Here is a 19,733-nt window from a genome sequence, read left to right as displayed (position 1 = left end):
AAAGTTTACTTGAGGTTTTTGTAAATTTATTAAAAATAAAAAAAACTGAGAAATCACATGTACATAAGTATTCACAGCCTTTGCTCAATACTTTGTCGATGCACCTTTGGCAGCAATTACAGCCTCAAGTCTTTTTGAATATGATACCACAAGCTTGGCACACCTATCCTTGGCCAGTTTTGCCCATTCCTCTTTGCAGCACCTCTCAAGCTCCATCAGGTTGGATGGGAAGCATCAGTGCAAAGCCATTTTAAGATCTCTCCAGAGATGTTCAATCGGATTCAAGTCTGGGCTCTGGCTGGGCCACTCAAGGACATTCACAGAGTTGTCCTGAAGCCACTCCTTTGATATCTTGGCTGTGCGCTTAGGGTCGTTGTCCTGCTGAAAGATGAACCGTCGCCCCAGTCTGAGGTCAAGAGCGCTCTGGAGCAGGTTTTCATCCAGGATGTGTCTGTACATTGCTGCAGTCATCTTTCCCTTTATCCTGACTAGTCTCCCAGTTCCTGCAAATCCCCACAGCATGATGCTGCCATCACCATGCTTCACTGTAGGGATGGTTTTGGCCTGGTGATGAGCAGAGCCTGGTTTCCTACAAATGTGACGCCTGGCATTCACACCAAAGAGTTCAATCTTTGTCTCATCAGACCAGAGAATTTTGTTTCTCATGGTCTGAGAGTCCTTCAGGTGCCTTTTGGCAAACTCCAGGCGGGCTGCCATGTGCCTTTTACTAAGGAAGGAGTGGCTTCCGTCTGGCCACTCTACCATACAGGCCTGATTGGTGGATTGCTACAGAGATGGTTGTCCTTCTGGAAGGTTTTCCTCTCTCCACAGAGGACCTCTGGAGCTCTGACAGAGTGACCATCGGGTTCTTGGTCACCTCCCTGACTAAGGCCCTTCTCCCCTGATCGCTCAGTTTAGATGGCCGGCCAGCTCTAGGAAGAGTCTTGGTGGTTTCGAACTTCTTCCACTTACGGATGATGGAGGCCACTGTGCTCTTTGGGACCTTCAAAGCAGCAGAAAGTTTTCTGTAACCTTCCCCAGATTTGTGCCTCGAGACAATCCTGTCTCGGAGGTCTACAGACAATTCCTTTGACTTCATGCTTGGTTTGTGCTCTGACATGAACTGTCAACTGTGTGACCTTATATAGACAGGTGTGTGCCTTTCCAAATCAGGTCCAATCAACTGAATTTACCACAGGTGGACTCCAATTAAGTTGCAGAAACATCTCAAGGATGATCAGGGGAAACAGGATGCACCTGAGCTCAATTTTGAGCTTCATAGCAAAGGCTGTGAATACTTATGTACATGTGCTTTCTCAATTTTTTTTATAAATCAGCAACAATTTCAAGTAAACTTTTTTCACGTTGTCATTATGGGGTGTTGTGTGTAGAATTCTGAGGAAAAAATGAATTTAATTCATTTTGGAATAAGGCTGTAACATAACAAAATGTGGAAAAAGTGATGCGCTGTGAATACTTTCTGGATGCACTGTAAATCAGTTAAGAAGTAGTAAAATGCTATCTTATTTGCGCTGAAATTCTATCACAGTTTATGGTGTAGAGACAGAATTGTAATGTATATGGTAAGACACCTTAGTTATAGGCAGCCAAGATCATGTCAGATATGGCACTTTCTACTTTTAGTAAATTTGTAGCATTTGCTGCAGTCACCGCTGATTACTTGATTAAAAGAACTGACAGTCTTAAATGGGGAATCTGTGAAAAACAAAGAAACAAATAAAAAATCAAAGCTCACAATTGTATATGAAATCAAATCAAATTTTACCTTGCCATTTCCTATACAACTTATAACCCTGAACTTGATTAAGCAGGTTAAACAAATTAAAAATGAATTACTACAAAATTAAGTTTTCACTCTTAATATGGAAAACTGATTGATGCAATATTTCATAAAGTAGCAAACTTAAGTTTAAGATGTTTGAAAAAGTGAATAGTTTGCATTGGTAAAATTCTACTATAATTATCTTAAGCTGCCTTAGATCTCTGGGCTAGCTTGGAAAAATTATAGATGAAAACATGAAATTAGTACAAGATAGATAGATAGATAGATAGATAGATAGATAGATAGATAGATAGATAGATAGATAGATAGATAGATAGATATGATGTTTTTATCTTTTAAATGGTTTTCTTATTTGATTCTAAAAAAAAATACAAACAACTTCAAGAGACCTGATTTCAGATGCATGTTTAAACTTTCACCCTCATAACCTGTAACTCTTGTTTATAGTAAAAAATACCATGTAAGCATAGCACTACTCTTATTTGTAGGTTTTTATTGGACGCAAGAAAAAAAAAATCTGAATGTTTTTTAAAGGTTTCTCTTGGAATTTTTGTATTGTTTTTTTTCCCCTCATGAATTGAAACTGCAATAAGAAAATCCAATATATTTACAATCATTAATTTGTAAACAAGAAAATGTTTGTGCAAGATGTACAACCATCTACTCTTCCATTGATACGTACTCCATAAAAATATTTTAATCCACAAGCACACCAAGAAAAAGTTGTCTAAACCTGTAAAGTAGAAAACATGAAGCAAAGTCACCACTTTTGATTGGCTCTGGAAGAAAATAAAATGTTAACTGCTTACCCTTATTTTATTGGCTACTCTTAAGCAAAAGTCTGTCCTCTTAATCCCAGTCAAACCCACACTCAGACCTGGCCAATCAAAACCTTTGCTGATACAGCTGCGTAAATCTGCTTTACCTTCACTCCCCTCCTACACAAGTCCTGCCCTATAACCCCTGCCTCTCTCTACACCACCTGCTTCCCCTTCTGTCCCCTTGTATGTTAAGATTGATTTAACTTTTGTGTCTTTTTACTAACAAAAGCTTCAGAATTTCAATTTTTTCTTTTTTCTTTTTTAATTTTTTTAAATCAACTAACATTGTCTCACTCACGGAATGTGAACCATCTGTTGTTTTTTTTTTACTTATGAACTTACTTACTTTTTACTAACCAAAATGATATTGTTTATTTGTTTATATATTATTTTTTTAAAAGCAAAAATAACTCAACAAAAAATAAGAAACAAAAAAGAACAGATGATTAATTGATGACCTGATTGCCAGATTTAGAGCCTACTCTTACTAACCTGTTTTTTCAGTCGACCTCTCATATTCTTTCAGTTCCAGTTCTAGAGTCCTTTATTGAGTTCACGGTTTGTCATTCTTTTTTTTTTCCTTTCTCCTTTCCCTTTTCCCCTTGAAGCACGCAGGCATCGGACACGCTATGGTAAACAAACTGCATTATATGGTAGATATCATTCTAATTGTCTTATAGTTTGGTTTGCCCTGGGTTTTTCGTTCTTTCTTTTTTCTTTTTGTTTTTGATTTTCCTTTTTTTCAAGAACCAAATTTTCATCGACCAAAATCACGGTAAATGAAAAATAAAATCCAAATCCAATTCCATTATCTTTTTATTTTATTTTATGAATGGAGATCCTCCCTCCCCAAGGACTGATTGGTAAACTGTAAATCAATCAAATACATAATACACTGTTCAAACAAAATATTTCTGTCCCCTTTTTAAAAGTTTAATTTGCACCTCTTAGTCTCTGCAGGGTTTTTAGTAATTTTAAACATGAATGTGCTAAGAGTCTGTTGAACTATTTTGCCATCTTGGATCCTGTTTTGGAGATCCTTTAAAATCTTAATTTATACACAATTGAAACATAAAATATGCAAAGAAACATCCAAATAAAAAAGTTTTTTTGCTTTAATATTTTTGATTATTTATTTTAAAGTTGAAATACAGTGTGGCTGTCAATTAATCTGGGCAATGTGAAGAGTACAGCAGCAGGCAGTTTGGGCAGCCAAAATGTGTGCATCTAGTGGCTCATATGCCATGCAGTGAACAAAAAGAAGACAGAGAAATCAGTGCTTTTTTATCATAACAATGTTATTCCTTTTATGATTTTCAGAGAGTAGTTTACATTTTTTTGTTTTTTGCTGTTAATAGATTAATGTAATTTGTGATTCAGTGATTCATGGTGACACATTGGTAGCTATGATTAGCTGAAACTGCAGCATCAGCAGAATTGCAGTTACAAAAGTCATTTAAAACTAGTATTAGACAAAATAGTTTATATGTGGTAACTGCAGCTAATGTTTAAATGGAAATTAAAACACCTATCTTTAATAAACCTCAATTATTGCATTTCATAATATCATCCAGGCTTTTTTTAATTTCTACAATAAGTAACATTTCATTTTCCACTGCTAAGGATTTGACAGACGAAAGGAGACAATTTGGTGTATCAAATTCATTTGGATATCTAAAAGTTACGCATCCCCAATATCTCATCTGGATAGATTTTAAAAGTTGTTAAGGTTTCCTTTTAAACTACACATTCACATGACAGTTTGCTTGAAGAGCTGCTCCTGGCTTCTGTCCTGAATACACTTTCCCTTAACATCCTATCAACAAGTCACTATTTACCTGAACGAATACTTCTGGATCAATTTTACTGATGTCAAATTCTGATTAAGTCCCCATACATTTGTCTTTGCTCAGTAATAAAAAGGACTCCCTAGCATACTATACAATCTGAGAATAATATCCATTGGCTTATATATGCAACTGCTTTTGCAATAAAACCTAACAATTACACTTTAAATATAACCTAATGATGATGTTTCACAATATATATGCTTTTGTAATTTCTTTTGCACATCAGCTGCACAATGAAAATGCTGCAGTAATGTAAAACCCTCAATTCTTTCCAGAGGTTGCTTCCTGTATATCAGAAAGATCTGTCATATATTTATAACTAATATTCCTTTCTGCTATGTGTGGCAGTTTTGACTTGTCTACAGTACATTAAATTGTATTTTCCAAGTGTTCAGTCAAATTTGAAGACTGTATGTTTGTTTTAACTATTTATGCTGCCTTTTTAGTGTTAGCTATTCTCCCAATTCTGTGTCTGTAAAAAAATACTAAGAGTGAAAATAATGTCACATAAAACAGAAATAATAAACCACAGACCTATTCTAACACATCGCAATCTTTTTTTGTGCAAGGCCATATTATGACAGTAGAGATGTGGAAAACAAATATCCCTGCTAAAAACTGAATTGCTCTGGGCGGAATGGTCAAAACTTTTTTTTTTTTTTTACCATAGTGTGGCAGAGGTGAGCCAGCTGCCTACTCTGGCCCTAGTTATTCAATCACTAAAGCACATTAAATGCAGCACAGGTGGTGTGGCAGATCTGGAAGTGTTATGTGAGAGCTTCCCATATGGTTGCCATTACTTCCACTCCAATGTCAACCAATGGTAATTCAAAGGTGAGCATAGTCAAGTGGGTGGTTGAAATGAAACATGAAATCAGTGTGTATCACTATTGGACTTCACTCACATTCAATGCATCAGGCACAGAAGCTTAATTGACTGGCATCACCTTTCAATGAATATGAATATTTGTGTTGGTTGTGGAAGAAAAGGCCACAACCAGCTTTAGTTAATATGAATTTGCACAATGCGTTAAATGGATTAATGTGAATGAGCAATTCAATAGGTAGGCAGCAGTCATACAGACGGTTACATGAATAAGAGAGCAGCAGAATAAGGCAGACTCTGAGTACTGTCCCATTGTTGCAGTTCAGCCTCATGAACTGATCTGGTGCAAAGTCCGATTTACTTTATACAAGTCTTACTAGTAAGAGTCAAGAAATTCTATACCAGAAATCTACATTAATAAAAACTGAATTCTTCAAGGACTTCATTTGACTTATGTTCCTCTAAATACCAAATCTTAACAAGAGTTTAAATGTGTAGTTGCACATTAGAAATGGCTTGCACATGAAGAAAATCAGTTCACATTAGTCTTACACGTGGCCGTGAGGATCATGCTGTGGGAAGCTGAAAGCAGGACCGTATCCCTGAAACAAATCTGCGCACAATGTTGGAGATTAGAACATCCAAATTCATTTAATAAAAATTTTTTAAAAAGACACTAGAAACTAACTTACTTTTATTTGTCTGTAATTTCTTATTGTGTCTGATTCTACAAGATTCAGCATATTGGATACTGGCACATCCCTAGAGTTTATTTGGTTAAAGAAGCACAGTGTTCTTACAAACATTGCATGTGTAAAAAATATGAATCAATTCATCAATTAAAAAAGTTCAGAGATTTCAGTTTTGTCAGAAATTCGCACATTGTATTTTGTGGGTTCCAATGTCTCACACCATTGGATTAAGCTAACAATGTACCTCTTAAGTTAAGTCAATGAAGGAGATTTTATTAAAAATCTATTAATATAAGATAAAATTAATAAAAAATACTTATATATTAGTACTCAGTGAAGCTGGGAATATCTAAACTAAAGAAAAGATTTAATTACAGCAGATACAGAAGAAAATCATATGCTGTTTTTGAATAATTACTGTTTTTTGTTTGTCAATGAAACAATAATGTTTATATAGCATTTTTAATGAAGAATTATTATTTTATATTTGATTTAATTAATAGCTGATTTTTAATATAACAAAAACAACTTAGAAATCAGATGATAAATGGTTGTTACATATATTTGTTGGCATGCAATGAACAGCTTACAGTAATTTATGTCTCAGTGACTGCTGTGCAAAGAATTTTTGTACATGTTTTAAAACAAATATAAAATACTTCTAATACTAACAGTATTTCTATTTTGATACATTACAATTGCAACTTTAAATGTAACAATATATGTTTAGGCTTTGAATAAGTAATATTTTAATAAATTGAAATGTCTAAAATTCAAATTAGATTGCTTAATAAGTGTCATTAAAATGCAAAAATACGTTACACTTTAGTATTTGATGGATTGTTTACTACAGAAGAATATCTGCCAATGACAAAAAGCTTGAAAGTTTTACACTAAGGCTAAAGAATGCTCAGACTTCAAATGTTTTATATGTGCTACGGATCCCCAGTGTACACACATTAAATAACTGGTTGCTTAATAATTCAGTTTGTATAAAATTTGAATTTAAAATTAGGTATTGTACTGTGCTCCATTAAAACCCAGTTTAAAAGTCTCAGAACACCTTTTCTGTTAAGTTAAACATTACTTTTGCAGATGAATAGATTAGTGCATCACTGTAAATTGTTCCACATGGGAAAGAAAAAAAAATGCTAAAACACATAAGGAAAAAAGATAGCAAACAGATGTTCATTATCTGTACACTGATTCTTTTTTTACAATTATAAATGATGGAAATGTGTCTACCTATGTTTCTTTTTCAGTTTCATCACTCACTTCACCACCTTTCTGTCTCTTATAAAGCAATAACAGAGAATGCAATGCAGCGAGATTTGTCCTTTTTCCTAGTCTCTGCTATTCCTTTACATAGGAAGGAAAAAGAAACAGAAGCTATTCCTAAATTGTGAAGAACTACTGGAAGACTAATTATAGTCACAGTTTAAAGCAATAAGACATGCATTTTATCTGTTTTATTTTTATATCACCTGGAAGCTAGTTTGTCATGACAATAAAACAACTGGAAAATAATCTTTGACCCGTTCTTTGAGTTGAATTCTTACTAAAGAATTCTTTTTAACCATCAAAACTAAATGACACATTAGATGTTTAGAACATTTTTATAAATCTCTTTCATATGAATGATTTGGCACCTGGATTACTCCCCACTTCACAGTATGTAGAAAATGAAAAGTCAAATGCCTTTCATTTGTCCAAAGTGATAAAATTATTTTAAAAATAAATCTTTATGCAGGTCTTTTGGCATTTGCTTAACTGGATTTTAATTTACTTAAAATTCACAAAGTAAAATTTTGTACTATTTCAAATCAGGCAATAAAACAGAAAGACACAAAGACAGAAAATCTGCTATGTCCAGCACATGACTACCTTAATTAAAAACTTTGACTTTTAAAATCTGACCTCCAACATAATGCTTTCCCATATACATACAGTATGCATGGTACATCTAATGATCTTGGTTGAGCAAAATGTATACTAACGACTATGCTCAAAAGCAGTAGGCATCTAACGTTTAACAGTTTCAATAAGTGTGCCCAATATCACTGTGATGGAGTAATAATAACTGTACATCTCCTGTGGAAGGTACTTAGGGAACATTCTAATTGCATTTCCAAATGATCTCCATTGACTCTTCTTCACCACTAGATGAGCAGTAGTTCTACTCCATGATCCCCCATGTTGCTGAGCTCCTTGCCCTGTTACACACAGTGAGACCAACAACTCTACACAGGAACCTTATTCCCAGTGCGGTCTCATTCTTTTGGTCACCACCCAGTTGCTCCTAACCAAATGTAAGGATTAGAATGTAGACTGCCCTGTAAACCAAAAGGATTTCTTCTTTTGAAAACACTTTGGAGCATCTCTTACATGAAGAGAACAATGCATTCTTTTCCAGAAAAGGACTGTGATCTTGGATGGTACAATACTAATTTTCATCCAACCCATATACCTCAAACAGCAAAGGTGTGCAAACTAAAGATTATAGGCCCATGAGGCCAAGCAGACATCATTTACAAACATGGTACAGATGCAGCTATTTGATTCTCTAGTTGGACATCCTTGAAAACCCCAAAGCACTTTGATATTCTGTTCATAAAACATATGTTTTAAGTTTCTTGATATTTCTATCAGGTCACTTTAAATGACTTTACATTGATCAAAAAATTAAAAAAGATCTCTGATCATGTGTTAATCTTTTGAATATCAGACTTACATCGTAAGTCTGCATCATTGATCTATTTAATACATTATAAAAAACACCATTATAAAACACTTATCATCAAAGTTAAATAAAGCATGCTATCCCTGCATACTGGAGATCAATTCACTCAAAATCCTTTCCATTAGTTTACTTTAAACCAATCCCATGCTAAGATGGCTTCCACTTAGCACCATCTACTTTTTTGTGCATTATTATAACAAACAAAGCTTCAGTTATCAAAAAATGAAAAATAAATCTTTCTGAGACTCCTGGAAGTTCCATGAGTTAACAACAAATCAATCTCTCTTTTCTGACTCCCACAAGTGAGCCATAATCTTCTGAAAATCGATCTCTACTCACAAGTTTTTCTTTTAGTAATTCCCCCATTATGTAAAATCAAATTATTTAATTACAGTGGATTCAGAAAGTATCCAGATCCCTTCACTTTCTGCACACTTTATTGTGTTGTAGATTCAATTTTAAATGCAAAACATTGTCATTTATCCCCATCAATTTACACTCAATAACCCATAATAACAAAGTGAAAACATGTTTTCAGAAAGGTTTGCAAATGTATTAATAATTAAAAACTGAAATCTCTCATTTACATAAGTATTCAGACCATTTGCTGTGGAAATCCAAATTGTGGTCAGGTGCATCCTTTTTGTTTTAAATATCCTTGAGACGTTTCCAGAACTTTACTGGAGTCCACCCAAACTGAATTGACTGAACATCGATTAGAAAGGCAAACACCTGTGCAAGGTTCTACAATTCACATTGCACAGAAGGACAAAAAAGAAGTTGTCAAGTTCAAAAAACTCTCTGTAGAACTCTGTGATAAAATTTTGTAATTAGTTATAGATCAGGGTTAGGGTATAAAACCATTTTTAAAGCTTTGAGTCTTCCCATGAGCATGATGGCCTCAATAATTGTGAAACTGAAGAAGTTCAGAAGCAGAAGGACTCTTCCCGAAGTTGTCTGTCTGGCCAAACTAAATAAGAAGAAGGGCTTAAGTCAGGGAGGTGACCAAGAGCCCAATAGTCACTCTAATATAGTTTTAGGAGTACTCCGGTAAATTGGGACAACTGTTACAGCAATACTCCACGAATTAGGCATTTCTGGTAGAGTGACTAACAGGTACAGTACATGATGGCATTAAAAGGACTCAGAGAGCATTAGGAAAAAGATTCTCTGGTCTGATGAGACAAAAATTGAACTCTTTGAGCAGAACTCCAAGCACTAAGTCTGGTGAACCCCAGGCACTGCTCATCACCTGCCTAATATCATTACTACAGTGAAGCATGGTGGTGGCAGCGTCATTCAATAGGGGTGCTTCTTAGTGGCATGAACTGGGAGACTGATCAGAACTGAGTGAAAGAAGAATGCAGCCAGTGAGGTCCTTGAAGAAAATCTGCTCCAGACTTAACACCCAATAGATCATGTTTGGAGGGACCTGGAGATGGCAGGTTTCAGACATGTTCCATCAAATCTAAGGGAGCATGAGAATATCTGCCAAGATGAATGAGATAAACTGCCCAAATCCAGGTCTGCAAAACTTGTATAGAATTGGCCAAGAAGACCCGGAGCAGTAGTTGCTGCCAAAGTGGCTTCTGCAAGTACTGAATTAAGGGTCCGAGTACACATGGGAATGAGAGATTTTAGTTTTTGATTAATAAATTTGCAAAACTTTCTGAAAGGTGTTTTCACTTCGTCATTACGGGTTATTGACTGTAGATTGATGATAAAAAAATGGCAAATTTATTTATTTAAAATTAACATTACAACATAATAAAGGGTGGAAGAAGTGAAGGGGCCTGAATACTTTCTGAATACACTGCATATAACTGAATTTTTCATCTCAGGCTGTGACTTTTCACAGTAGAATGTCCTCCTCTCCACCAACTGAAAAATGAATGCAGCAAGGAATTTAATTATATATCTCTGATTTTTTTCCATGGGAATAATCATTTTTCAAGTTGGGATGTCTTAGGAACCCTCCAGCTTAAAGTGATGAATCCTTTCTGAATACCTCAACCACCAATACCCAACAGATACTGAAAAACTAAAAAGGTAAAACTCAGTTTAATTTTGTGGACATAACCGTTCAAACATAAAAACACATCAATACTTTAATATGTTCTTACTGCTGAAACAGAGAATATACAGAAGTTTTTACAGTATTGTATGTGGTTGGCAAAGCAGATCCACTATTTACAGTTTCTTCCTGGTTTTTAAGGTGAAGTATAACTAACAGCAGAAGTAACAATATTTTTAGGATGTAAAAAGTGACATGGTATCAGGGTTTTGAATGAATCGTCCATAAAGTATGACATAATTCTGAGCACCACAAGTACGAATTTCACTGCACTCTGCCGAAAACATCATTGTCTTCTTTTTCAACCTGAAATGAAACTGCAAGTCTGTTAGATCTATAAGTCCATCAATCAAAATGCTAAAAGCAACCCAAAGGCAAATAAGCGATGCAGGATGGCCTTCACAAATGAGAGCAAAAGAACAGCACTGAAAGACAGCAAATAATTTAGGTGTACCAAATAAATTATTAATTGACCTAACTAAAATAAATCTTTTAATGTATGTGATATATGACAACAGTGTACATCATCACAGTAGGGTAAATGTAGATTTTTTTTCCTTAAATATTTTATTTTATTTATGTCTCTATTTTGCATTACATTCATTAGAAAATAATCTGCCATGTCAGTTAAAAGTAAAAAAAAAAAAAAAGACATAGGTGAAAAATAAGAATTGAAGTGTTTACACTTGAGAGAGATTTTTCCACACCATCATGTATATGTTTCAGTTTTCCACATATATAGGGCGATTCAAAAAAGCATTAGTAATTAACTAAGTATCATATTGAACATGTAGTTTAAATTAATCTGTAAAGGGACTGTCTCCGTTTTTTTTTTATTCATGGAAATACTCAATATGCACCCCTTATGTCATACAGCATATGCCAGTCCTGTTGTCTAATGTACCTCAGACCCCTGTGTTACTTTTCACTGTTTATTGTTGACATGGCAACCATGATGCCTTTAGTTATTTGCGTATAATTTTAAAGCTCCAAAATCTGGAAAACAACTCAAGGTAACTCTACAATTTGGTGCATACCATATGTTCATATTTTCTAAGTAATCCGTTTTTGGAAATGTTCCATTCTTTTTGAATCACTCTGTATAACAGTTGTGAGTACATGTGAAACTAGGCACAGTGATTGAAATGCCTGGTTTTGTTACCATTTTGTGTCTTTGAAAAGCCCATAACCTTTTTCATAGCACTAGATTTCCTCTGTTTGTCTCAATTTAAACTGCTTTAAGACATTATACCTAGATGCCTTTGCCTCCAGCTTTTCATTTTGTACAGCACCATATATTTTTTAAAGAGGACACTGTAAACCACCCTGGTTAAGAGTAGAGATTAACACATCAAAAAAGAAAAGTGCAAGCTGATTGCTAAACCAGTTTTACTTCAAATGAAATCAATATTTCACTAAACAGTTCTTACCAGGATATTTTTTTTTGCTTTCTCCCTATCATTCTTGCACTTATACATTATTCTAATGCTTATAAAATAGATACACTACCCTCCTTTGTATCAGATCAGTTGCACAGAGCCCTGCCACACGCTGCCTGCTGTTGGTTCACTCATTGGCCCTGTAGACACCACTCTTATCCCTTTCCATCTCTGCATGGCATGTAGGGACTTATTTGGAATGTCTCAACTGTGTCCGATTTACTGTCTCCATTACACTAACACTCTTTGTATCTGACTCTTAATCCTTATTTCACTCCTGCATGTGTTAGTTCATTTTTGTAGTTTGTACAATTTATTTTACTTTCATTTGTTTTCCTCTGAATCATTTAATCTTCAACAAAGCAGGAAACTATATTTTATAACAACAACAAATAAAAAAAGGCTTTCATTACTGAGTGAGTGGTGGAGAGACAAAAAAAATGTAAGCATCCGTGACTTCACTGAAGTGAGAAAGAATGCTGTACAAATGGCCGTTATGTGTTATTGAAAAGGCAGAAAATCAAGCGGTAAAGACAACTAGTCAGAGTTTGGACAGTGCCTGGTGGTCAGGATGATTTAGAATGAGGTTACAAGAATTCTGATATGTGATAGGCAGGAAAAAGACTGAAAGACAGATGCTGCAGCGTGTCATGCTGTGCAAAATGAGATCAGCCCATCATTGATATCTCATATTTACAACAGACAAACAGACTATTATTATAGACTAGGCTGACCCGCCTTTTAAGGCGACTGACTTTTAAGTTGACCACTTCTTAAGGCAATTCAATATGTAGATCAATTTGATATTTTATACATACTCATTAATTTGGTTATATTGCATTTGAGCGGTATTACTTTAATACTCGTAGTTTCTGTTATTTTTGTGATGAAATTTAAACTTTTTTTCTATATTGAGGTCGCCCTTTTGAACCCCCCTGATATTTACTACGCGGTGAGGCATTTGTACTCCATCAACATGAATTATTTCCAGAGACATAATTTTGTCTATTTTTCCAGCACATTGCGTACAAAAGCAAGGGAACGATGGGAGCACCAGAATTCTGCTCACATCATGTCGCTTCGTACCACAAGCTGCAAGTAGTAAGTCTGTGATAAGCGGAATACCGATACGCTTTCCACTCATGGGACAGAAGGACAATCCTGACCGCTTTTATATAGTAAAAAAGAAGAAGAAGATATCGCACAGTCTGGAGTAGAAAATCATCTTTTACCTGGAAAAACGAAACTACAAATCCCATCGTGCATTGCAAAATGGACGGGGCGTGTGTGAAACTCGGCGCCTGCGTAGCACTCACGGGACGGAAGGACAATCCCGACCGCTTTTATATAGAAGGATAGCTAGCTGAAATACCCAGCGTTGACCGGGAGTAAAATAAAGTGTTTTTTTTAATTGTTTGAGAAAATTATAATAAAAAACCCCACAACTATAAAAATAAAAATGAATTAACAAACAATGAAGACTCACTAATGAGCTTGTCATCCAGTTGATGCTAAGAAATGGCCAACTCTCTTTAATTTCAAAAGCAACAGGAGTGCTGTGGCGCTCAAACATAAAAAATGCTGGCAGTCACCTCCAGTTTGCCCTCTGGTGGTCGCTCCAAGTGTCAACTGGATGATAACATGCAAACAAAACCGCAAGATAACCCCCCACCCTACCCAGATGGGGGTGGGTTAGGGCTGATTTCACCCTACAGTATTTTTAGTCGAACAATGAGAAACATGTGTACCAAGTTTTGCTAAATCTGTTCGGAAGTGATGCTGAAACATACATACACACACAGACACACACATTGACTTTTATATATATATAGATTGTCCAACAATAAGCAAAGAAAAAGTAACTTTATGACATGGCCTACAACAGGACTAAGAGCAGTGAAATGAAGTCAGCTAGTTAGAATTCAAACTGCGAGTGACATTTGAAAAGACGTAATGTCCATACATTTTCTTAAAAAAAGGGTTACTAATCAACCCATATTTGTTTTACCTATTTACAAAACTTTTAATGAGCACAAGCACTACAAAGCAGTCTACATGAATCTAACTTACATTGACTTACTCAGGGTCGAAACCATACCAATGTTTAAACTCAGACTTTTTTACTGCTTTGTTTTTCAGGCTGGAAAAGTAGGCAGTGTTCACAATATACAGTTGTGGGGCTTTGACACAGGGAATCACTAAGCATAGCATAATAAGTAGGATAGAGACATGCAGAATGGTTAACATTGACAGCTAGGTTGAGAATGAGTGACTACTAATTGGCTTTACTGGCATTTATAAAGTGTTGCTCAGTATCAATAACTGAACAATTTGTGACATTTCTGTTTCATAAAATATTATTAGCAAGATGCGCCTTGTGCTAATGTTGCTGTTGACTGACAGAAAAGCATAAATTCAAAGTATGAAAGGTTACAATAATGAAATTAAAATACATCTAAAGTAAACACATAGGTAAAAATAGGAGAAGGGTGCTTTTAAAATGTTCAAAATATTTTTTTTATGAAAATAAACACAAGGAAGGAATGAACAAAGGGAGAACATAAACATGACAAATAATTGGAGAAATGAAACAACACATTGTTACCTTCACAAGTGTCAGTGCCTGCCTAACATGCAGGGTCTCTTGATGGTTTGCCTTTCACTTCTCATTTCCACCCCCTCACTGGTGATTACTGCAGTCTCTGCTCTTATCAATAGTGAGCATTGTCCCAAACTGTCTCTACTCTTAAAGGGTAAGACAGCTTTAAAATCATTCTTGGAATCACCTCAGGGGTTAGGCACAGTCTTAGATTTGATACAGTTGATTTAAAAGGACCATGTCAGCACTTCAGCTACCTCCCATTTTAAAGGGCAACCTGGTCTTTGCACTCTCAGAAAACAACAAAGTCAGATTTACATTTTCTCATACTTTCCGTATAAAGAGAATTAGGTTCTCCAAACTTATTCTGAGACAATTGTACTCTTGCTTTCTAGTGTTTCCAGGATTCACTTTTACTCTGTCCTTCTAGTGTGCCCCTGCTTGTATTTCATCTGGGATATCTTGTATATGTACATGGCTTACCATTGTATTGGCGGTGTTTTTTCCTTTAACACTGGCAAGATGACATGACAACATTGCCAGTAGGCACTTTGCGTCTCTATTGCAGACATTTGCGTCATCCTTCTCCTACTCTATGACTCACATTTCTGTTTTGCAATTCTTTTTTCCCCAAACCGCTCATTACAGTGTACACTATATAAAAATGAAAGTCTGTTGAATTGCCATTCTTGCGAATTTCCTCTTAAAAATCAATCTAATATTGTTGTGCCAATTGATTATGATTCGGTTTTATGGCGTTTAAAGACTGTATACTGACAATATACCCAATGAAAATGGCAGAAATAGACTGCTGTAAACAAAGAATGAACCCCAAACATTGTCTATAAACAGTTCTACAGTAACAAAACTGTGCAATTGAGCATGGAAACATTTACGTGTGGTCATGTCAATGATAAAAAAATAAAAAATAAGTGGAGGTATTTAAAGAGGAATGATCTTAGGGAGCAGAATGCAGTTGTGGGGATAGGCTACTGTTGAGTTGCTTCTATTCTTCTCATAATTGTTAAAAATACTGGGTGATCTAAAGGATCTATTTTACCTCTTTTTTAAAATTCAGTTCACTCTACCCCTTTTGTCAGAAATAAAAGCCTTTTTTATGACTTCCATCACTTCATCTTCTGTTTTACCATTTGTTAATATTATTTTCTGTTTAATTTTATGCATTTGCCTGCATGCTGTCAAACAGCATTTCTAACATGTGCAATGAGTTGGGAGCAGCCCAACTCCGGCCCTGTGTGTGTGCGTGTGCGTGTGAGATCTCTGTTGTCTCTTTTCATCGTGGTTGGTTTTTATTTTATTTTTTTGTTGCTTTATTTGTTATTTATTATTTTTATTATTTTTTTCTCTAATTTCCATGACATCATTAATATGCATGGCTCGTATTGACTTTGAGCAGGAATGTAATCCTGTTTTCAACCAAACTAACAAAATTAAAGCCAAGCAACGTTTTCTTTGTAATGATTCAAATTTAAAGAATTGTACAAATTCTTGAAATGCTTCAAAATCAATCTTCTTAGACTAATACTAAATTTACTAAAACTAGTTGTTACTAATACTACTGTTTGAATCAAACCTTTGTTGTAACTGTACTAACAACCATTTTTGTGTCTGACTCTCCCTTACTTACTTACAAAATACTAACCGATTTCGCCCAATCCCACCCAGTTCCCTAACAATAATTCTTTCTAAAACAAAGTAAACATGCACACCAGGAGATGTTCCAGAAAATATACTGCCTGCTCTCCCGTAGCATTTTTGTTACCTACTAAATGAAAATTTCTTATTGACAGCTCTTGGAATAACAGGAGACTATTAAAAACTGTGGCCACATGGGGATGGGTGAGAGGGACTGTGGAGGACTGCCCTCCAAGTACAGTTTTGTTTGATTTATTTTTTTTTTGTTTTAATAACTTTTAATCCATTACCCTACATGCCACACATCTAGCACCCAGCTACCAGCCTGAAGATTTCAGAAATCTGCCAGCCACTTCATCAAGAATTCTGATGGGTTGCAAGCAAAAACAAAGCTATTTTTGGGTTACATAATAGATTTTTTTTTCAGTGAATGTGCTTACCTGTATCATGGTAGCAGCTATAAGTACTGGATTGGCTTAGCTAATGTGGATGTCGGGCGAAATTTGCTTATGTATCCATAGTTATACACTCAGTAAAACAAAATAATATATATATTTTATGCAGCTTCAAGTTCTAATTTATATTTCTGTTTTCTTACCAATATTTCCAGCCATGCCTTTGCAAGAAAGGTTGTTTTGGTAAAATATCTTTTCTAATTTGAGTCAGAACAACATCTGAAATGGTATAACTCGTTCACTTTTAAATACATGGGCAGCACACAACCTCTGATTGAGCAAGAGGGATACCTTACAGTGCTGCTGCTGGTGGAATATAAGGACTCACAGGTGAGTCTCAACTGGTCCAGCCATTCTACTGGGAGAGTCATGAAGCTGAAGATCCAACAACTGATGAGACATCCTGCAGTCAGGCTGATATTGACTGTCGTACTGAAGATTCACACTTCAAAGCAAGGTTTTCAACAATAGCTACCCAAAATGGTAATACTAATGATTCCAAAAAGAATTTATAATTTTGATCCTCCAAATTTCAGGCAGCAACTGAGAAAATATAAAACTGGATGTAAAAATCTAGTAGACTTACATAGTATGGTTGACTTATTCTGTTTTTACTCACACAATTAAACTTATCCTCTACGTATTTAACCTTGAAAGTCTGATTTCATATATGGCAAAGGAAACTAACAGTACTGTGAAATCAGTATTTGCCTCTCCCTGATTCTGTCTATTATTGCACAGTCTTCAGATCTTCAACCAAAATATAACATTAGATAAAGGACATCTAAGCAAACAGATAATACAGGAAATATAAGCTTAAATTGGGAAAGGTGAAAGTAGAAGCTTTTCTTGCAATCATTGCACCTAAAAGTATTTAAATCATTTATTAAGAGTAAGAGGCAATTGATTTTTCACATAATGCTAACATATTCAAATATTTCAAAATTTAATTGATATTTTGCTAAGGTGGAGAATTGGGAAGAGAACAAATACTTTTTTTTCATGGTACCGTATAATTAGTAAAAAATTAGTAAATAAATAGTGGGAGAGATGTCAACAAAATGTTTCCTAAGGGAGTGTTCTTCATTAATCCTTTGCCCTTTATAAAGCACTGCAAGTCAAGCATGCTAGTCACATGTTCATTCATCACTAGAGGAAGTTTATTGCACACTTCAAAATTTAGTTTTTGGGAATTTAGAGAGAAGAAGAACGTGGACTGCCTGATCATCATCATATTGGTCTGAACACTACAATTAACTACTACCGAGGTGATGGCGATAAAAAGTAGGCATCCTGAACATGAACAGGTAAAGGGAGAGATTATTTCATCTGACTTTAAATCCTTTAGCTTTTTGTTTGGTAAGCATGAATGACTGATTCTTTGCTAGGATGTAATTTCATTTATAGCTTTTAGGAAAACCAGCATCATTTAGAAACGTCAAATATGTTCTTGTCTATGGAGGGTTAAAACTTAAATGATACACTGTAAATTATTCAAGTCCTGGTGCTAAGACATGCACACTCTATAACATAATATTTTCATGTTAACAACTTGTTTATATTAGCTTTGCCTCCCTATATATATCAACATATTTACATACTATGCTAAAGAAAGGTTTCTGATCTGCTTGAACGTTCTTAACTAAGTGACCATTCTTCTAGGTTTGTAATTTATCCACAAAAATAAAACTATTATTGATATGATTCGGTTTGGTTTTTCTCAAGCATGTCTTTGCTTATTTTAGAATATTGTGTATTTATTTAGTTTTTTTATGCCCTAGAATACATTTCTATTATTTAGTTTTAGTTTTTTTTTTTATTATGAAGTTTTTAAAATTATTCTGTAATGTTTTTTTTTTCTGTAAATGTTGTAATTTTATAGATTGTTTTTTTGAAAGTTGCTAGGGCATTGCTATCTAGGGACAACCAGAGATTGTGATTTTGCACTTCCATTGTTGTCCGAGGTTGGGGATTCTAATTAAACAATACCATGCTTTCTTTGTTGTTTTGTGTTGCTTTTTTTAACTTCTTTTTGCTAAGAATGTTCACTATGAATTAAGTTTAGCATTTTGAATTTAGACAACTTAAAATTCTGATATCTCTTTAATAAACTTTGGCCCATGCCTTTCATAGTGTTTTATCTCCTGGTCCCTTATCCTGAGTAGCAAAAACTTTGGTAGAATAATGATAAGTGTGGCAAGCATGAGCAGAAAATTCAGCCCATTAAGCTCCTTTGGTTGTCTGATAACAGTTATTCATAAATCTTATCTAGATCATTTTTAAAAGCTGTGTTCATGATTTCCACAATCCTTTGTGTGATCAAATGCTACCCCAAACACATGTCTATGTCATTTGCACTGGTCTCTTTAAATACTTGATTAATGTGTTAAGTAAAGGAATTCAACTTGATCAACTTTGGCTTAGGTCCCCATCACATCCTTTTCTACTGAAGAGCTTTAGTTCTCCTAACTTGCTATGCCTATTTTGTAAAGTGGTGACCGGAATTTTACGTAGCATTCCAGATGCAGTCCCCCTCATTCTAAAACATAAAGTTGTAGTAGAGAATCTTTGTTTAACAATTTTTCTGTTAAGCTTTTTAATTATAGTGCCTTTTGTCTAACTGTTGTAAACAGGATGAGTTAATTTCATTGTGCAGAGCTTCAAGGTTCCTCCAGACTTGGAATGAAGTATTGCATATCTCTATGTAACCTAATACAGGATGATCTAATCTTCCATACTGTATATGGAACTGTTTGTAATAGATTAACATGTTATTG

The 19,733-nt window shown here is 34.9% G+C and overlaps 1 protein-coding gene across 8 annotated transcripts in view; it reads left to right on the top strand.

The window, feature by feature from the left end:
- Positions 1-19,733, top strand: part of LOC120539266 (neurexin-2-like) — a 2,018,463-nt gene that overhangs the window by 997,789 nt on the left and 1,000,941 nt on the right. For 6 of the 8 annotated variants that reach the window (XM_039769182.1, XM_039769180.1, XM_039769179.1 and 3 more), the window contains exon 7: positions 3,234-3,257. The exons of the other annotated variants lie outside the window; for them this stretch is intronic. In XM_039769182.1, coding sequence (XP_039625116.1) covers positions 3,234-3,257 — 24 coding nt within the window. The remainder of the gene's footprint in view (positions 1-3,233; positions 3,258-19,733) is intronic. 8 annotated transcript variants of the gene reach the window in all.

This window comes from Polypterus senegalus, chromosome 11 (genome assembly GCF_016835505.1).
Source record: "Polypterus senegalus isolate Bchr_013 chromosome 11, ASM1683550v1, whole genome shotgun sequence".
In the NCBI taxonomy this organism is placed as follows: Eukaryota; Metazoa; Chordata; class Cladistia; order Polypteriformes; family Polypteridae; genus Polypterus; species Polypterus senegalus.
The sequence above is the reverse complement of the archived record's forward strand: the minus strand, read 5'-3'. Positions and strand labels throughout refer to the sequence as shown.